This window comes from Carcharhinus amblyrhynchos, unplaced genomic scaffold, assembly GCF_965287045.1.
Source record: "Carcharhinus amblyrhynchos unplaced genomic scaffold, sCarAmb.v2.hapA scaffold_50, whole genome shotgun sequence".
NCBI lineage: Eukaryota > Metazoa > Chordata > Chondrichthyes > Carcharhiniformes > Carcharhinidae > Carcharhinus > Carcharhinus amblyrhynchos.
The window spans coordinates 2478474-2496459 of NW_027649791.1; the positions used below are offsets into that span (position 1 = coordinate 2478474).

Sequence of the window (17986 nt, forward strand, 5' to 3'; positions counted from 1 at the left end):
CTCAGAATCAGCTATCCTGATCTTCAATGGTCATTGACCTCAAATATTAACCCAGCTTTATCTCTTAACGACTGCTAACTGGCCTGAGTATTTCCAGCATATTACTGTATTGATTTTGGACTTTCCAGCGTAAGCAGTATTTTGCTTCTGTAGTTAATAAAGTATATGGATCTTTGGCTTGATAAAAAGGGAATACAAAAGGAGGTCACGATTAACTTTATAAATCACTGGTTAGGCCTCAGCACGTGTTGAAACATATAGGCTGGGATTCTCCAAAGAAAAAAAGCCCAACGGATAGGAAAACGAGAAAATTTCCTGCTCGATGTTTGGGTGTACTTAGTGGAATGAATCTCCGACACTGTGCATCACAGAGGTGCCTCAGAGAGATTCACACCAGAAAGTGGGGCACGGGGCCTACTCCCACCCAAGAGGATGGCAGCGTAATGTTGAGTGTACTACTGCACATGAGCTGATGTCAGTGGGGAGATTGGCGCATGCGCATTGGCCCCTCCATCCCATTGCCGGCCTCCCAATGTCATTCCTGATATCCCTCCCCCATAATCGCCAGCCTCCCAATTGCTGCCCCCCCATCCCTGATCCTGCCCCCATTCCATGGCCAACTTCAATCACACTCTCCCTCCCAACCTGACTGATCCCATTGCAGAGTGTGCACCAGGTTCCAACCCACTATCACTGATCAGCCCAATAGTAGGCCCCATCCCCCTCTGGCTCTGCCCGTTGGCACCACCAGGTGCCTAGTGGGCAGTGCTAGGGTGCCCAGGGGGCACTCCACCCCTGCTTCCAACTCCCGGGAGCACCTCAATGGCCTCTGGCCCCACAAACTGGTAAGCACACTTGGTCCCCATTAGTGGAGAGTACTTGTAAACCCCCTGGTGGGAACCTCTCTCAATGAGGTGGGGGAGACACTAGTGGGCCAGGACACTATCATCCGGGGCTCATCAGTCATTTGGAAACGGTGATTTCTATATGAACAAAGAACATTACAGCACAGGAAGAGGCCTTTTGGCCCTCCAAGCCTGCAGCAACCATGCTGCTCGTGTGAACTAAACCTTTTACCCTTCTGGGGACCATATCCCTTTATTCCCATTCTATTCATGTATTTGTCCAGACGCTTCTTGAACGTCACTATCATAACTGCTTCCACTGCCTCCCCCGGCAGCAAGTTCAAGGCACCCACCACCCTCTGTTAGTAAAAAAAACTTGCCTCGTACATCTCCTTTAGACCTTGCTTCTTGCACCTTAAACCTATGCCCCTCGTAATGGATTCTTACACCTTGGGAAAAGGCTTATTGTCCAGTACTGTATGGTAATCAGCTCTGCGCCAATTTCCAGCACAGTACACGAGCATCGCAGTGGACTGGGGAAATCTTGGCCATAAATAGTGAAATGATAGTTGAAGGAAAAGGTGGGGACAATTGGGGATTAAGAAGGAGACATTGTTGAAGTACAAAATGAATGTTTCACATCTGTCTTCACTGGAGATGAGGATGTTGCCAATGAAGGAGAAAATAGATAGAGGTCATTAAAAGGTTGGCATCATTTCCTAAAAATGTCACCTAATCTGGATAGATGCATCCTAAATTACTGAGGAAAGCAATTTTGGGAACCCTTAGATATGGTGCTCGAAGTCTGAAGAATTTTAAATTTTACATCTCACAGGAATAAAGGTGGCAATTGAAGGCCAAGTAGTTTAACGTCATTGGTGGAAAAATATAGATAATCTTAAAGAAAATTAATCGTCACAAGGAAATACATACAAACATATGAAATAGAAGCAGAAGTAGACTATTCAGCCCTTCGAGACTAGACCACCATTCAATCAAATCACTGATCTGCTTGTGTTTCGAATTCCAAATTCCCATTTCCCCCGATGACATTTGATTTCTTTACCTAACAAGAACCACCTACTTTCGCCTTAATGGTCTCACCTCCACCATTTTTGAAGCAGAATTCCAAAGTTGCACAACCCTCAGAAAAAAAAATTCTCCTTGTCTCTGTCCTAAAGGGGTAACGCCTAGTTTTAAAACAATGACCTCCCCAGTTTTGGACTTACCTGCAAGATAAAACATCTTTTCCATATCCACCTTGTCAATACCATTCAAGATCTTTTATACTTCAAACAAGTCATCCCTCATGGACTAATTAATGACAATCAGAGTGGATTTGTTACAGGCAAGTTGTGACTAACTTGATTAAGTATAGAAATCATAGAAACCCTACAGTACAGAAAGAAGCCATTTGGCCCATCGAGTTTGCACTGAACACAATCCCACCCAGGCCCAACCCCTATATCCCTACATGTTTACCTGTAATCCCTCTAACCTATGCATCTCAGGACACTAATGGACCATTTTAGCATAGCCAATTAACCTAACCCACAAATCTTTGGACTGTGGGAGGAAACCCACACAAACACAAGGAGAATGTGCAAACTCCACACAGACAGTGACCCAAGCCGGGAATTGAACCCAGATCCCTGGAGGTATGAAGCAGCAGTGATAACCACTGTGCCACCATGCCACCCATACTTCATATTTTTATGAAATAATGGAGGTGGTGGATAAAGGCTGTGCAGTTGGAATTGTGTAAATTCCAATTGTGGAATTTGGTAAAAGAATACATAGTAGCAAAATAGCCCATGAAATTAAAGACTGTATAGGTATTATTTTGGCTAAGGGAAAGAAAGTAAAGTGGAATGATAAATTTGTTTTTTAAGCTGAGGGGCACGGACAGACTGGATAGTCAGAAGCTTTTTCCCAGGGTTGAAGTGCAGAATGGATTCATGAAGGGGAAGTCGTGTTTGACGAATTTACTAGATTTCTATGACGACGTGACTAGTGCAGTAGACACAGATGAACCGATGGATGTGGGGTTTTTAGATTTCCACAAGGTGTTCGATAAAGTGCCTCACGAAAGGTTGCTGCAGAAGGTTAGGGTACACAGAGTTGGGAGTAAAGTATTTGCGTGGATTGAGGATTGGCTATCTACAGGAAGCAGAGAGTTGGAATAAATGGGTGCTTTTCTGGTTGGCAGTCGGTGACTAGTGGCATACCGCAGGGATTGGTACTGGGGCCTCAGTTGTTTACCATATACATAGACGATCTGGAGGAGGGGGCTGAGTGTAGGGTAACAAAATTTGCTGATGACATGAAGATGAGTGGAAAAGCGAATTGCGCAAAGGACGCAGAAAATCTGCAGAGAGATCTGGATAGGCTGAGTGAGTGGGCGAGGACATGGCAGATGGAGTATAACGTTAGCAAATGTGAGGTTATCCACTTTGGAAGAAATAATAGTAGGATGGAATATTATTTAAATGGTGAAAAGTTGCAGCATGCTACTGTGTAGAGGGACCTGGGGGTCCTTGTGCACAAATCGCAAAAACTCAGTCTGCAAATGCAACAGGTGATCAAGAAGGCGAATGGAATGTTGGCCTTTATAGCGAGGGGGATAGAATATAAAAGCAGGGAGGTCTCGCTGCGACTGTACAAGGCACTGGTGAGGCCACAACTAGAGTACTGTGTGCAGTTTTGGTCCTCTTATTTGTGAAAGGATATATTGGCCTTGGAGGGAGTACAGAGAAGATTCACCAGGCTGATACTGGAGACGAGGGGGTTAGCTTATGAGGAGAGATTGAATAGACTGGGCCTGTACTCGTTGGAGTTTAGAAGGCTGAGGGGAGGATCTTATAGAGACTTACAAGATAGTGAAGGGGCTAGATAGGGTAGAAGTAGAGAGATTCTTTCCACTTAGAAAGGAAACCAGAACTAGAGGGCACAGCCTCAAAATGGGGGTGGGGGGGGGCGGTTGCTGCTGTAAATTTTCTTTGTTCTTAGAGACAAGTCTTTAAAAGGTAGTAGGACAAGCAAAAAAGCCTGGTTACAAAGGAATTTCAGTGCTTGGCTTTTTAAATAGAGAGGTAAAGAACAAAAGCAGAAAAGATATGTTAAACCTTTATAAAATGCTGTGTAGGCCTCGGGTGGAGTACTGTTACTAGTCCTAGGTACCAGACTTCAGGAAGGATTTCAAGGTCTAAGAAAGTACAGAGAAGGTTCCAAGGATAAAAAAGTGAAATTATGTGGAGACCACAGAAACTGATGCTGTTTGCCTTGATTTAAGAAAATGCAAGAGAAAATTCAATGGAAGTGCTCAAAATCTTGAAGGGTTAAATAGAACATTCAGGAATCAACCGTTGCTATTAATGGAAGAATCAAAACCAGAGGGTATAGAATGAAGATAACTGGCAAAAGAATCAGATAAGGAGAAATTGTTATACACAGCAATGATCTGGAATACACTGCTTGAAAGGGTGGTGGAAGCAGGTTCAATGGCAACTTTTAAAAGATAATTGAATGTGTACTTGGAAGAGAAAACATTACAGGCTGAAGTGAAAGAACAGAATAAGGGGCCAATTGGATGATTCTTTCACAGACATGCTGGGCCAAATGGTCTTTATTGTATATATGATGTTATGTAGTCTAAGGTTGGACAAGGCATTTTGCCACAGTAACTATTCTGAAGCTTTTAAAACAGCTTTGATATAAACAAGCTTTTCATACTCACCTCCTGTGCACCTTTTCCAATGTTCCTGTCCCACATTGAGCAGCTCCTTAACCCCATCATCCATGGCCTTTGTAAATTTACTGAACAATTCAACCTTCTGTTCTCTGCAGGGTCAAAGGCACAATCAAAGTGACTTGATTCCTTTCCAAAGCTGAATTAGAATTAACTAAAGAAAAGACTGCAAAGAGGAAGAAACTAGAAACATAAAAGCATTGGTGATGTGGAAAGGCAGATGATGAAAATTGATACTCAAAATATTCTTAACTTTTAGACCTGATTTTCAGCTTATTGGCACTTGTAGTTCCATAAAATTAATACATACGCTTCTGGTAAGCCAATATCCTCCGCTGGTGGCTCCACTGTTGAAAAGATCATGACACCAACAATATCATCTTTTTCAGTTTTCCTCTTGCCTAATTTCCATTCCTTCAGTGAATAAAGACAGAAATGCAAATAAGAATGAAATGAAAAAAAAAACTGAAAACTTTTCCATTCATTTTCCTTCCCCTGGCTGTGTTTAATAGCAGGTCATTCACAACAAAGAGCACTATTCTTCTTTCTAATCTTTGTTTGTTGCAGCTGTGTGGATAGAAAATTGGCGAGTGATACAACAGTTGCGACACATGGTGAAAGAGCTAAAGATACTCTTCAATGAATTCTGCCAGCAGGGATAGATGGATTAGCTTTCTAGATAAAATTACAGTTACTCAAAATGCATATAATTCACAGCTGGCACAGTGCCCACAGATCTAGGGCTAGTGCACATGGCTCACAGTTACTCAAATTTTGGTTTTACAGGAAGCACAGAAGGAACAGTTAAAGGGATATCATCGTAGGCAAGTGGCCTGTTAAGCAATACTATAATGCTAAACAGAGACATAAAATCTCCCTTCAGCTACTCTTCAGTAAGTTGATCTTTGACTTCAGAACTTCAGGTATGAAATGAGTGTTATACGTGTTTTTCATAGAATCCCTACAGTGCAGGAGCAATTTGATCTGTTGAGTTTGGATCTAATTTCTGACTTGAGTATTCCACCCAGGCCCTATCCACATAGCTGCATGTATTTGACCCACTAATCCACCTAATCTACACATCTAGGGACACTAAGGAATTTAGCATGAATTTACAATTAATTTAGCATGACCAATTCACCTAACCTGCACATCTTTGGACAGTTTTTTGTCTGTAACTCTCTCAAGATAGGCTCAGTTAATATTCTATGAGCCTATGTTGGGTTCAAAGTACATGCTTTATTCCACAATAAATTTCAGAACAACGGTTATGATGAAATTTCTCCACATTACTGTAACATTCATTAACGAAATAAATCTGCTACTGTGACTTTAGTCTGTTTCTCTTCAGACTTACCTATCTCAAGGTGAAAATAAAGTCAGCACGGATTTCAAAAGGGAAAGTCAAGCGTAACCAATCTTTCCAAAATATTTGAGGTAGTAACAGGAAGAGTGGACAAGAGCAATGTAGCAGTTATACTATATTTGAAACTTCAAATTGCAAACTTATGACCAGGTTCAAAACTTGAATCAGAGGACTTCTCTCCCAGAAAGCCAGTTGGAAGGACAGAACTGGACCCATTCCTTACATACATTTATATTTATTTTCGCATTACAAGCATACACCTACTTCATCACCACACTTTTAGTCTTTGCCTACTTATAAAGGGACTCAAATGAATCACCTGTTAATACTCACCACTTGCACATAATTAATAATAAATGTACAATTAACAGGGTCAGACATAGAAACTAGAAGCAGGCGTAGATCATTTGACCTTCTCCGCCATTCATTATGATCAAGGTGGACATTCAATTTAATGATCTGATTCCATCTTCCCCTTATATCCTTTGATCCCTTTAGTCCCAAGAGCTATATTTAACTCCTTGAAAGCATACAATGTTTCAGCTTCAACTGCTTTCTGTGGTAGCGAATTCCACAGGCTGAGTGAAGAAATTCCTCCTCAGCTCAGTCTTAAAAGGTTTACCCTGTCTACTTAGACTATGACTATCACTTCTGGACATCCCAAACTTCAGGAACCTGCCTGCATCTACCTATCTAGTCCTGTTATAATTTTATAGGTCATGTAGCAGAATGAATTGGAAGTTGATTACAGAACCAGAGAGATTGGTTAAGGGTTGCTATTTAAATGAACAATAGTGCTCACGATAGTGCCTTCATAGCGAGAGGGATTGAATATAAAAGTAGGGAGGTCTTGCTGCAGCTGTATAGGGCATTGGTGAGGCCGCAGCTGGAGTACTGTGTGCAGTTTTGGGCGCCGCACCTGCGCAAGGATATTTTGGCCCTGGAGGGAGTGCAGAGGAGGTTTACTAGGCTGATACCGGAGTTGAGGGGATTGAGCTATGAGGAGAGGCTGAATAAACTAGGGTTGTACTCGTTAGAGTTTAGAAGAATGAGGGGAGATCTCATTGAGACTTATAAGATGGTGAATGGGATGGATAGGATAGAGGTGGAGAGACTCTTCCCGCTCAAAAAAGACAGTAGGACTAGGGGGCACAGCCTCAAGATAAAGGGGAGGCGGTTTAGAACGGAGTTGAGGAGGAACTTCTTCACTCAAAGGGTGGTGAATCTCTGGAATTCTCTGCCCGTTGAAGTGGTGGAGGCTGCCTCGCTAAATATTTTTAAGAAGCGGGTTGATGGGTTCTTGATAAGAGAGGGGATTAAGGGTTATGGGGAGAGGGCGGGAAAGTGGAACTGAGCCACAACAGATCAGCCATGATCTTATTGAATGGCGGGGCAGGCTCAAAGGGCTAGATGGCCTACTCCTGCTCCTATTTCTTATGTTCTTATGTTCTTAAGGTTCAGTGCTGGGAGTACAGTTGTTTACAATTTACGTAAACAAATTGGATTCAGCACTGGGTAATATCATTTCAAAATTTGTGGACAACGCCAAAATAGAATACTGAGCAAAGACTGCAGTAAAGTACAGCATGACATTAATAAACTTGCAGAATTGGCATGTAATTGAGAAATGAATTTTAATACAGGCGTGTGTGAAATTCTGTATTTTGATTGCAAGAGTAAGGAGGCTGCATACTGCTTAGAAAACAGAGATTAAATGCAGTAGAGGAACAAAGAGGTACATAAATCATTGAAATAATGACACACGTTATTACAGCCATTAATAAAGCAAGCAGTGCAATGAGGTTTACTTCTTCAGGGATAAAATTTAGAAGCAAAGAAATTATGCTAAAATTGCATTGAACATTGGTTAGACCACATTTGGAAATACAGTTCTTGTCTCCATATTATAAAGAAAGGGTAGAGAGGCATTAGACAAGGTGCACTCAGTTCCTGGTCTTATAGCCTTGGCTCAAACACAGACAAAAGAGTTGAATCATAATAGAGGTGAGGATGAACCTGTATCTGGGGGTCACCATTGCAGATGTCAGAGCAGCTTTCTCGAAGGTCAACCCATGGAAAGCGACTGGCCCGGATGGGGTACCCAGATGAGCACTCAGATCCTGTTGGGATCAGCTAATGGGAGTATTCACAGACATCTTCAACATCTCTTGTTGTAAAGTCCCTAACTGCTTCAAGAAGATGACCATCATCCCAGTACTAAGAACAACCAAGCAGCATGCCTTAATGACTATCGGCCGGTGGCTCTGACATCCATCATTATGAAGGCTTTGAAAAGCTAGTCATGGCACGAATCAATTCCAGTCTCCCGGACTACCTGGATCCACTACAGTTTGCCTATCGCCACAACAGGTCCACAACAGACACCATCTACCCGGCCCTGCACTCAACCCTGGAACACCTCGATAATAAAGACACCTAAGTCAGACTCCTATTTATTGACTACAGCTCATCCTCCAACACCATTATTCCCATGAAACTCATCTCCAAACTCCATGGCCTGGGCCTCGGCACCTCCCTCTGTGACTGGATCCTTAACTTCCTAGCCCACAAACCACAATTAGTAAGGATTGGCAGCAACACCTCCTCCACAATCATCCTCAACATTGGTGCCCACAAGGCTGTGTTCTCAGCCCCCTACTGTACTCTGTATACACCTATCACTATGTGGCCAAATTCCATTCCAATTCGATTTTCACGTTTGCTGACGACACCACCATAGTAGGTCGGATCTCAAACAATGACGAGGCAGAGTAGAGGAATGAGATAGAGAATCTGGTAAATTGGTGCGGCAATAATAATCTCTCCCTCAATGTCAACAAAATGAAGAAGATTGTCATCTACATCAGGAGGCATAAAAGGAGAACATGCCCCTGTCTACATCAATGGGGATGAAGTAGAAAAGATCGAGAGCTTCAAGTTGTGAGGCATCCAATCACCAATCACCTGTCTTGGATCCACCTCTCATGCCAACACTATAGTTAAGAAAGCCCACCAACACTCCTACTTTCTCAGAAGACTAAGGAAATTTGGCATATCAGCTACAACTCTCACCAACTTTTACAGTTGCACAATAGAAATCATTCTTTCTGGTTGTATCACAGCTTGCTTTGGCTCCTGCTCTGTCCAAGACCGCAAGGAACTACAAAGGGTCGTGAATGTAGCCCAATCCATCAAGCAAACCAGCCTCCCATCCAATGATTCTGTCTATACTTCCTGCTGCCTCGGCAAAGCAGCCAGCATAATTAAAGATGCCACGCACTCCGGACATTCTCTCTTCCACCTTTGTCTGTTGGGAAAAAGATATAAAAGTCTGAGGTCACGTACCAACCGACTCAAAAACAGCTTCTTCCCTGCTGCTGTCACACTTTTGAATGGACTTAACCTTGTATTAGGTTGATCATTCTCTACACCCTATGACTGTACCACTACATTCAGCACTCTCGTTTCCTTCTCTATGAATGGTATGCTTTGTTTGTATAGCACAAAAAAAATACTTTTCACTGTACGTTAATACATGCGTCAATAATAAATCAAATCAAGGTGAGAGGACTGTCTTTGACATCAAACCAGCATTTGACTGAGTGTGGCATCAGGGAGCCCTAAAAAAGTGATGGATATTAGGGAGAAATCTCTCTACTGCTTGAAATCATACCAATCACAAAAGGAGGTTGGTTGTGGTGACTGGAGCTCAATCATTTCAGTTCTGGAGCATCACTGCAGGAATTTCTCAGGATAGTTTCCTAGGCCCAACCATCTTCAGCTGCTTTGTCAAGGACCTTTCTTCCATCATTACGTCAGAAGTGGGGATGTTTGCTGATGACTGCACGATGTCCAGTAACATTGGTGACTCCTCAGATACTGAAACAGTCCATGTCCAAGAGCAGCAAGAACTGGACAACATCCAGACTTGGGCTGACAAGTAGCAAGTATAAATCATGCCACACAATCACTCCAGGCAATGACCATCTCCAATAAGAAAAAACAACTAACCATCACCCTTTGACATTCAATGGCATTACCATCGCTGAATCTCCCTCTACCAATATCAAGAGGGCTACCATTAACCGGAACTGAACTGAATCAGCCATATAAATACTGTGGCTACAAGAGCAGATCAAAGATTAATAATCCTGGAGTAATTCAATTCCTGATTCTCCAAAAGCCCAAGTCAGAAATGTAATAGAATATTCTCCACTTGCCTGAATAATGCAGCTTCAAAAACACTCAAGAAGCTCAACACCATCCAGGATAAAGCAGACCACTTGAAGTGCCATTCATTTCTTCGACCAGAGATGCACATTGGCAGCTGTGTACCATCTACAAGGTGCATTGCAGGAACTCACCAACACCCATTAGGCAGTACCTTCCAAACCTACAACAGCTAGCATCTGGAAGGACAAGGGCAACTGACACATGAGAACATCACTATCTGGAAGTTCCCCTCCAAATCAATCACCATCCTGACTTGGAATTATATTGCCATTCCTTCACTATCACGGAATCAATATCCTGGAACTCCTTTCCTAGCAGCACTTTGGGTGTACTACACCACATGATCTGCAATGGTTCAAGGAGGCAGCTTACCATCAACAACTCAAGGGCAGTTAGAGACTGGCAATAAATGCTAGGCTAGCCAGCAAGGCATGCATCTTATGAATGAATTTAAAACAAAAAAAAAATCACAAGAATTATACCAGAGCTAGGAAGAAATACTACAATCCATAGAATCCACACAGTTCAAAGGAGATCATGTGGGCCACTGAGCCTGCACTAGCAACAATCCCACCTAGGCCCAATCCCCTTAACCCCATGTATTTAGCCTGCTAGTCCACCTGACGCTAAGGGGCAACTTTACATAGCCAATTAACCTATTGCGCCCAACTTTGGAGCCAATAAAGGTTCAAATGGCAAGGGGTTATCTCTTCTAAAAAGCTGGCTCAGATGCAACCTGATTTGTGTCTTTCTGATAATGAAGAGTTTGAGAGTATAAATATTGAAAAGGCGTTTCCACTTATCAGGGAGAGCAAATCAATGGTTATGAATGTATGATAATCACCAACAAGTCCAATAGCAAATGCAGGATAAATTAGTTTATGTGGAGAGATAAGAATGTGGAACTCACCAGCACATGGAGTAGTTGAAGCCAAAAGCATAAACGCATGCAAGGGGAAGCTACGTAGGTACATGAGGGACAAAGGAATAGAGGATTAAATACATTGGAGTGAAAGGAATCATGCAGAGCATCTGTGATGTCCACTTTATGCAATTCTACGCAAGGAGCCAATACAGCTGCAAAAGCTAGGCTGAGGTTTGATGGATAAATTCTGCTTTATTTCTTGACCTTTCAATTACAATGGGGCTAATTTTAACCAGTTGGACACTGAAAGGAATTGATCAGCCATCCATTTCGTGACCCGCCTCATTTCCAATGTAAAGTTAAAATCTGGCAGGTACAAAGCACAGAAATTGTCCATTTGCCTGCCAGTCCTTGCCAGCGCAGCCTTCTCCCATCTTTTCTCACCTAAATCAATTATATCTATTTCTGTCTCCCTTAAATGCTTATCTAGCTTTTCCCTTAACCACATACTATTTGCTTCAACCTCTCTGTGGTAGCAATTTCCATATTCTTACCACCCTTTGGGTAAAGAAGTTTCCTCTGCTTTCTCTATTGGATTTTTTGGTAACTACTTTACATGAATGATCTCTCATCATGCTCTTCTCCACAACTGGATGCATTCTCTCTGTACCTGTAGTATCAAAACCTTTCACAATTTTAAACATCTCTATTTAGGTCTTTTCAGCTCTATCTTGAATTACAACTACGCATTTTTGGTATCACCCTTGTAAATCTTCTCTGCAACCTCATCGGTGAATCTGTTTTATAATATGGTGACCAGAACTGCATTTAGTACTTAAGCATGGTCTGGCAAGGGTTCAATACAGATTGAACATAACTCCCTTTTCAAATCTGATCTTCCAGAAATAAAGCCTTGGTGTGCTTTTATTTGATGTGATTTGGCTAATTTTTGGGACACTCCCCTCCCCCCTGCCCCACCTTCTCCCAACCCCTACAGTTTTCTCTCTTCAAATATTTATCTTATTACTTTTCAAAGCATCAATGAACGTATCCCAAATCATAACTTGATACACGAATTAAAATCTTCTCATCACTCTCTGGCTCTTTTGCCAAATATCTGTGTTCCCTAGTCAAACAAACCTTCTGCCAGTGAAAATGGTTTCACATTATTTAATGCAGCAAAACCTTGAGCTATATTAAACCCCACCTTAAACATTTCTGCTCTATGAACAACATTCCTAGTTTCTCTCGTCTCTCCACAAAACTGAAGTCAGTCATTCCTCAAACCATTCCAGTAAATTTTCTCAGGACCCTTTCAAAGGCAACATCCTTCCTGAAGCATGGTATCCAGAAGGAACCTAATATTCCAGCTGAGGCCCAACTAATGATTCATAAAGATGGAGCACAACTCTCTTGCGTTCATATTCTAAGCTTCTATTTACAAAGCCAAGGATCACTTATGTTTTTTAAAACAGCCTTATCAACTTGTCTTGCGATATTAAAATATTTGCATATATTAACTGAAATTTTTCAGTTCCTGCATTTCCTTTAAAATTGTATAATTTTATACTGCCTCTTCTATTTTTCCTATCTCATCACTGACTGTCATCAGTTACTGTCTTCCCTGGCAATCTTTGATACCCAATCCACCAGGGCCAGATTCCTTTGCAACTCAGTAAAATGTATCCTTTCCCAGTAGGTATTTTAACATTTGATTGTTCCTGATCTATTCTCTCAATTAATTAAAATCTAATGGGAATGATCACAGGTTTCCAAAGATATTATTCGTTGCCAAAACAGGATGGCCACCAATGCCCACTTGTCCATGCAAGTGCAGAAAACCAATGACGTCAATGAGACAGTGCCAATAAAACAAGCCTTTAAAAAAAAATTCTGTGGAGATTTCCAAACGAAACAATTTAAGTCCAAAAACTATAAATATTCAATTCTCTAAGAACGTTAATTTATAGATTCCACTTTTAACAAATCTTTGCATTATATTAGCTTCCTTTCCGTCAGGTTATGTATTAACTTTACAGATAATCTAGAGTTAAGCCAGCACAACATTATATATTGAATTTGAGGATTATATATTTAATGTCTGAAGGCATTCAATTTGATCTAATTACAAATAAAAATCTTAGGCCCATGAGGAGAAGGAATACAAAAATATAATTGATATGGATTTTGATCACTGTTACTTGCAATATTGTCAGAGAAAAACAGTACAACTGTGCATTGGCAGCAAACATATTATTCCAAGTATCCTCCCAATGAAACATATGCCACTTCATTCTCCAGAACAAAACTCAATACAGCTTCCTCCTTTATTGGGTTGAAATTATACTGATTAAAAAATATGTACAATTGTGTATGCCATAAGTGATGACCAGAGAAAGTTACTGAGTAATCAGAGGCATAGGGATGGCAACACCACTTCAAACACACTATTGATTTTTGCCTTATGCGCAACAGAGGATTTCTCTTTCATGGGATGTGGGCATTGCTGGTAAGATCAGCATTTGTTGCTGGCCCGAACTGCCTCAAAATGTGGTAGTGAGCCACCTTCTTGAACCTCCATCCCAGGCAACATCCAGGTGAATCCTCTCTGTACACCCTCAAAGATGTTGAAAGTGGGGGATTCAGTGAAGTTAATCCCATTGAATGCGAGAGGGAGATGGTTATATTGGAGATGGTCATTGCCTGGTACTTGTATTTCAAGGGAATATTCAATAAATGGGAAGATATTGAAAGGGGTTGAGGAAGTGAGAGACCTTGAAGTGCATATCCACAGGTCTCCAAAGGTGGAGGACAGATGGACAAAGGTGGTCAAGGAAGCATATGGAATGCTTTTCTTTATTGGGTGAGGTATTGAATACAAAATCAGGATGTAATGTTGAAACTATATAAAATGCTAGTTAGGCCACAGCTGGAGTTTTGTATACAGTCTGGCCACCACTTTACACGAACGGCATAATTGTTCTGGAGAGAGTGCAGAGGAGATTTAGAAGAATGTTGCCAGCGTTTGAAAACTGCAGCATGAGAAGAGATTAGATAACCTCCTCTGTTCTAAGGAACACAACCTGAGTCTAAGAGGTGACCTAATTGAAACGTACAAAATTATGAGGGGCCTAGACGGGAAAAACTTGTTTTCTCCAGCCGAGAAATCAATTACCAGGGGATAGATTTAAGGAGGAAGGTTTCTTTCACCCAGAGGATTGTGGATGTCTGGAATTCACTGGTTAAATTCGTGGTTGAGGTTGAAACGCTCAACTCATTTAAAAGGCACCTGGATCTTTATCTGAGGTGCTATAATCTGCACAACTATGGACCAGGTGATGGAATGTGAGATTAAAATGAGCAGCTGTTTATTTTCTTTTTTTTTGACTGGTGCAGACACGATGGACTAAATGGCCTCATTCTGCACCTTTTTACAGTTCTGTGAATTGTTCCCTGCCACTTTACAGCCTAATCCAGAACATTGACCATGCCTTACTATGTATTGAACAGACGGTTTCACTATGAGGAGTTGCAAACAGAATTTGAAAATTGTGCAGCAGTCATTGTGAGCTTCAGGGGAAATCTGTCCTCCACTAGTTACCAAGTAGAATTCTACTGAAAGATGGATGAAGAGATGATACCTGCAGATCACTAAAGATTTGCTTTGGTGATGCCAGTCAAAGGAATCACAGTAGTAATGCTTCTTGCTGGAAGACAATTTGGGAATTCTCAGAAAACTGAGGGCATAAAAAAATGAAAGGGGTGGGGGATGGCAGAATGGGCTTGAAGGTCTGAATGGCCCACTCCTGTTTCTATTTTCTATGTTTGACGGCCACTGGATAATAGGACTCAGAGAAATGAATCAACTGGAAACTGGTTGTGACTGTCACCTGCAAAGACTGCTATTCTGCGGAGATGTGACGTGGGGTTGTCGATTGTTTTAAAACAAATACGGGTAATCTGTTTTGTAGTTCATTGCATTAGTTGTGTACTGACTAATGTTTGATTGATGTTGATTTTTGTTTCAGTACACTTCTTAAAACTCGTAATCTTGTGCATTACATCAATCACTTCAATTTTTTTAAGTTATCAACCTCTATGGGGATCATAACAGTTAAATATAATTCACTCTTTTTCTTACAGACATCAACTATTATGTGCAAAAGAATCCAATCTTTTTCTTTCAAAACAGCTTGTAATTCTGGCATGGACTTATCATGCATGACACATCTCAGCAGAACTTGTTGTTTCTTTGTCATTTACACCAGTTCCTCAGTTCACCAAAACTGCCTTTTATCTGATTTGCCCTATAGGGGAGCTTGCCACCAACTGGAATTGCTATATTCTGCTGGTCTGGAATGGTTAATGGTCAAGCTGACTACAATGCTTCTCTCCATGCCATGCGTTCCATTGTACTGAAGGTTGCAGTTTGCACCCCAGTTAGACAGCATTCTGGCAGACAAGCAGCAAGGAAGTAAAAAAAAATACAAAAACAATGAAACAGTTCAAACTCTTGTTCTGTCTTCCTATTGTGTCAAAAAAACATAAAGGCTAAAGTACATAAGCAGGCAAATGAACATTGAGTACATGTCCACTAATTATTTGCCAATTATTCAGTTTTTAAAAAAATCAAAATGGAATTAAACATATCTGGATTCCAAATGTTCATTATAGATGGCCAATGTACATTACTAGTGAAACAGAAATAAAAGCAGAAAGTGCTGTAAATCAGCAGATTGTTTTCCCCCACAGATGCGTCCCAAAGTTAATGCTTCAAGTCAATGACCCTTCATCAGAACCGACAGACGTCGTGAATTCATCTGATGAAGGGTCGTTAAACTGAAATGTTACCTTTGTTTCTCTTCACTATTTGGCCTGCTGAGTGCTTCCAGCATATTGTTTTTATTTCAGATTTCCAGAATCTACTGTATTTGCTTTGTGCTGGGAAAACAGAACCCAGTCTCCATGGTACACAGAACAACTTGAAACTTCTTTAGCAAACTAGGAAAGAAAATTATCCGAATAAGAAATTGTGAAATATTCAAAAAATGTGCCTCTGTATATAAGTAAGGAAAACTATTACTTGGGTATGAGATATAAAAAGGTACAGTAGCTAAAAGCAGGGAGTAAAAAATGCACTTGTAGTAGAGGTCTAGCCCCCACATCACAAAAAACAGTAGCATTTGTAAAATAATAAAATTCCAAGCATGTGTTTTGATTTTAACATGGTATTAAGGAATCCTGTTCAATTGAACATGAACTATGTCTCAAATCTACTAAAATTAATTCAGAAAAAGAGGACAGACTTATGCTGGCACATTGCAAAAATCCATGCCAATGACACTTATCCATCGTTATGAAATCTGTAAGTCCCACTGCTGCAAATATGGCAGATGCCACGTGCAAGAGTGGATGGGCCCAGGTCAGTACTTGTGTATGCACATTTTGCAGAAGCAGCTGTCTCCACTCATGACTAATTTTGGTGGCCCAGGTATGTAAAGCACAACATGTGCAGGTTAGACCTCATAACACCAGGCTTGACCTAATGGAGGGTCAGAACCTTTGAGCACGGGCAGCATGGTGACACAGTGGTTAGCACTGCCATCCCTCAGCGCCAGGAACCAGGATTCAATTCCGGCCTTGGGCGACTGTGTGGAGTTTATACATTCTCCCTGCGGCTGCAGGGAGGCAGCTCAAGTGCTGGATCGAGATCGGGAAACTCAGCAGAGCAAATCAAGGGTTCACCTGCCATCTGGTAAGTAGGTCTTTAGGATCTGGCTGCAGTTGGAGAATGAACAAAAGGGAGGGAAAGATTGGACCTTTTAGAGGAAGTCAAAGGGATGGAGGAGAGGGGTTTAAGATGCTGGACCTAGGAGGTAAGTGAAAAGATATTTATCTCCTGGATCCAACAATCCTAGTCTTCTTTTAGCTGCTAAGCTTCCCAAAGGCTAGGAAGAGTTTAATTTGAAATCTTGGATCAGTCTGAGGCTACCATCCCTCATTATGATATTGACATTGCCAACTTGCTTCCTGGGAGCAGGCTCATTCCCTGCTTCTGTTAAAAGAGGAATTGGGCAGTTTGGGACCAGGATTCAACGATCCAACCAACCAAATCTACACTTTGAGTTTATATACCGCCAAAGTCGAAGGGGGATTTCAGTTCAGTTAAATAAATCTGGAATAAAAAGCAAGTGTGAGCATTGGTAACCAACTTTAGGGATTCTATGAATGTCATAAAAATCCATCGGGTTCAAGAATGTCAATTAGTGAAATTTCCAGGACTCATCTGGTATGTGTCATATCTGACCCATGTCACAGAAGTTTGGTCGACTTTTACATGTCCTCTGAAATGGCTAGCAAGTCATTCAGCTGCATCAAACAGCTACAAATAGTAATAGAACAGTGAGGACCATGTGGAATCAACCTAGGCTGGACAAAATAAGAACAGCTCAGCAAGATCCTCCTCATGACATGTGGGGATTTGTGCCAAATTCTGAGCGCTGGTCCATGAACCAGCCAAGCTTTAAACTGATACAGTCCCACTTAATGAATTATACAACCAAAGTTCAAAGACACCGCCATTACCATCCCTACATATGTCTCGTCACCAACAGGACAGATCCACCAGAGCTGGCAGCACAGTGGCACAAAAGAGAATGGGAATGGTCCTGGGAGTCCTTAACATTGAGTCTGAACTCCATTAAGCCTCAGATCATAACGTCTAACAACGTGGGCCACAAAACCCTCTGCTGATTACCACCTACAATCTTCCCTGTACTGATGAATAATACTCCTCCACGTGGTCAACAGCAAAGGCACAGAATGTGCACTGAGTGAGGCGCCAATGTGCATTATCAAGAGTGCTTCATAGCACCATTAGTGACTAAGCAGGTCAAATCCTGGGCGACAAAGTTGAATGACAGATCCGA

At 41.5% G+C, this 17986-nt stretch overlaps 1 protein-coding gene across 1 annotated transcript in view; it reads right to left on the minus strand.

Annotated features, from left to right (window-relative positions):
• snx9b (sorting nexin 9b) overlaps window positions 1–17986 on the minus strand; it is a 173818-nt gene that overhangs the window by 40164 nt on the left and 115668 nt on the right. Inside the window, exons 10-11 of the mRNA XM_080182268.1 lie at window positions 4904–5007; window positions 4582–4685 (exon numbers count right to left, since the gene is read on the minus strand). Coding sequence (XP_080038394.1) covers window positions 4582–4685; window positions 4904–5007 — 208 coding nt within the window. The remainder of the gene's footprint in view (window positions 1–4581; window positions 4686–4903; window positions 5008–17986) is intronic.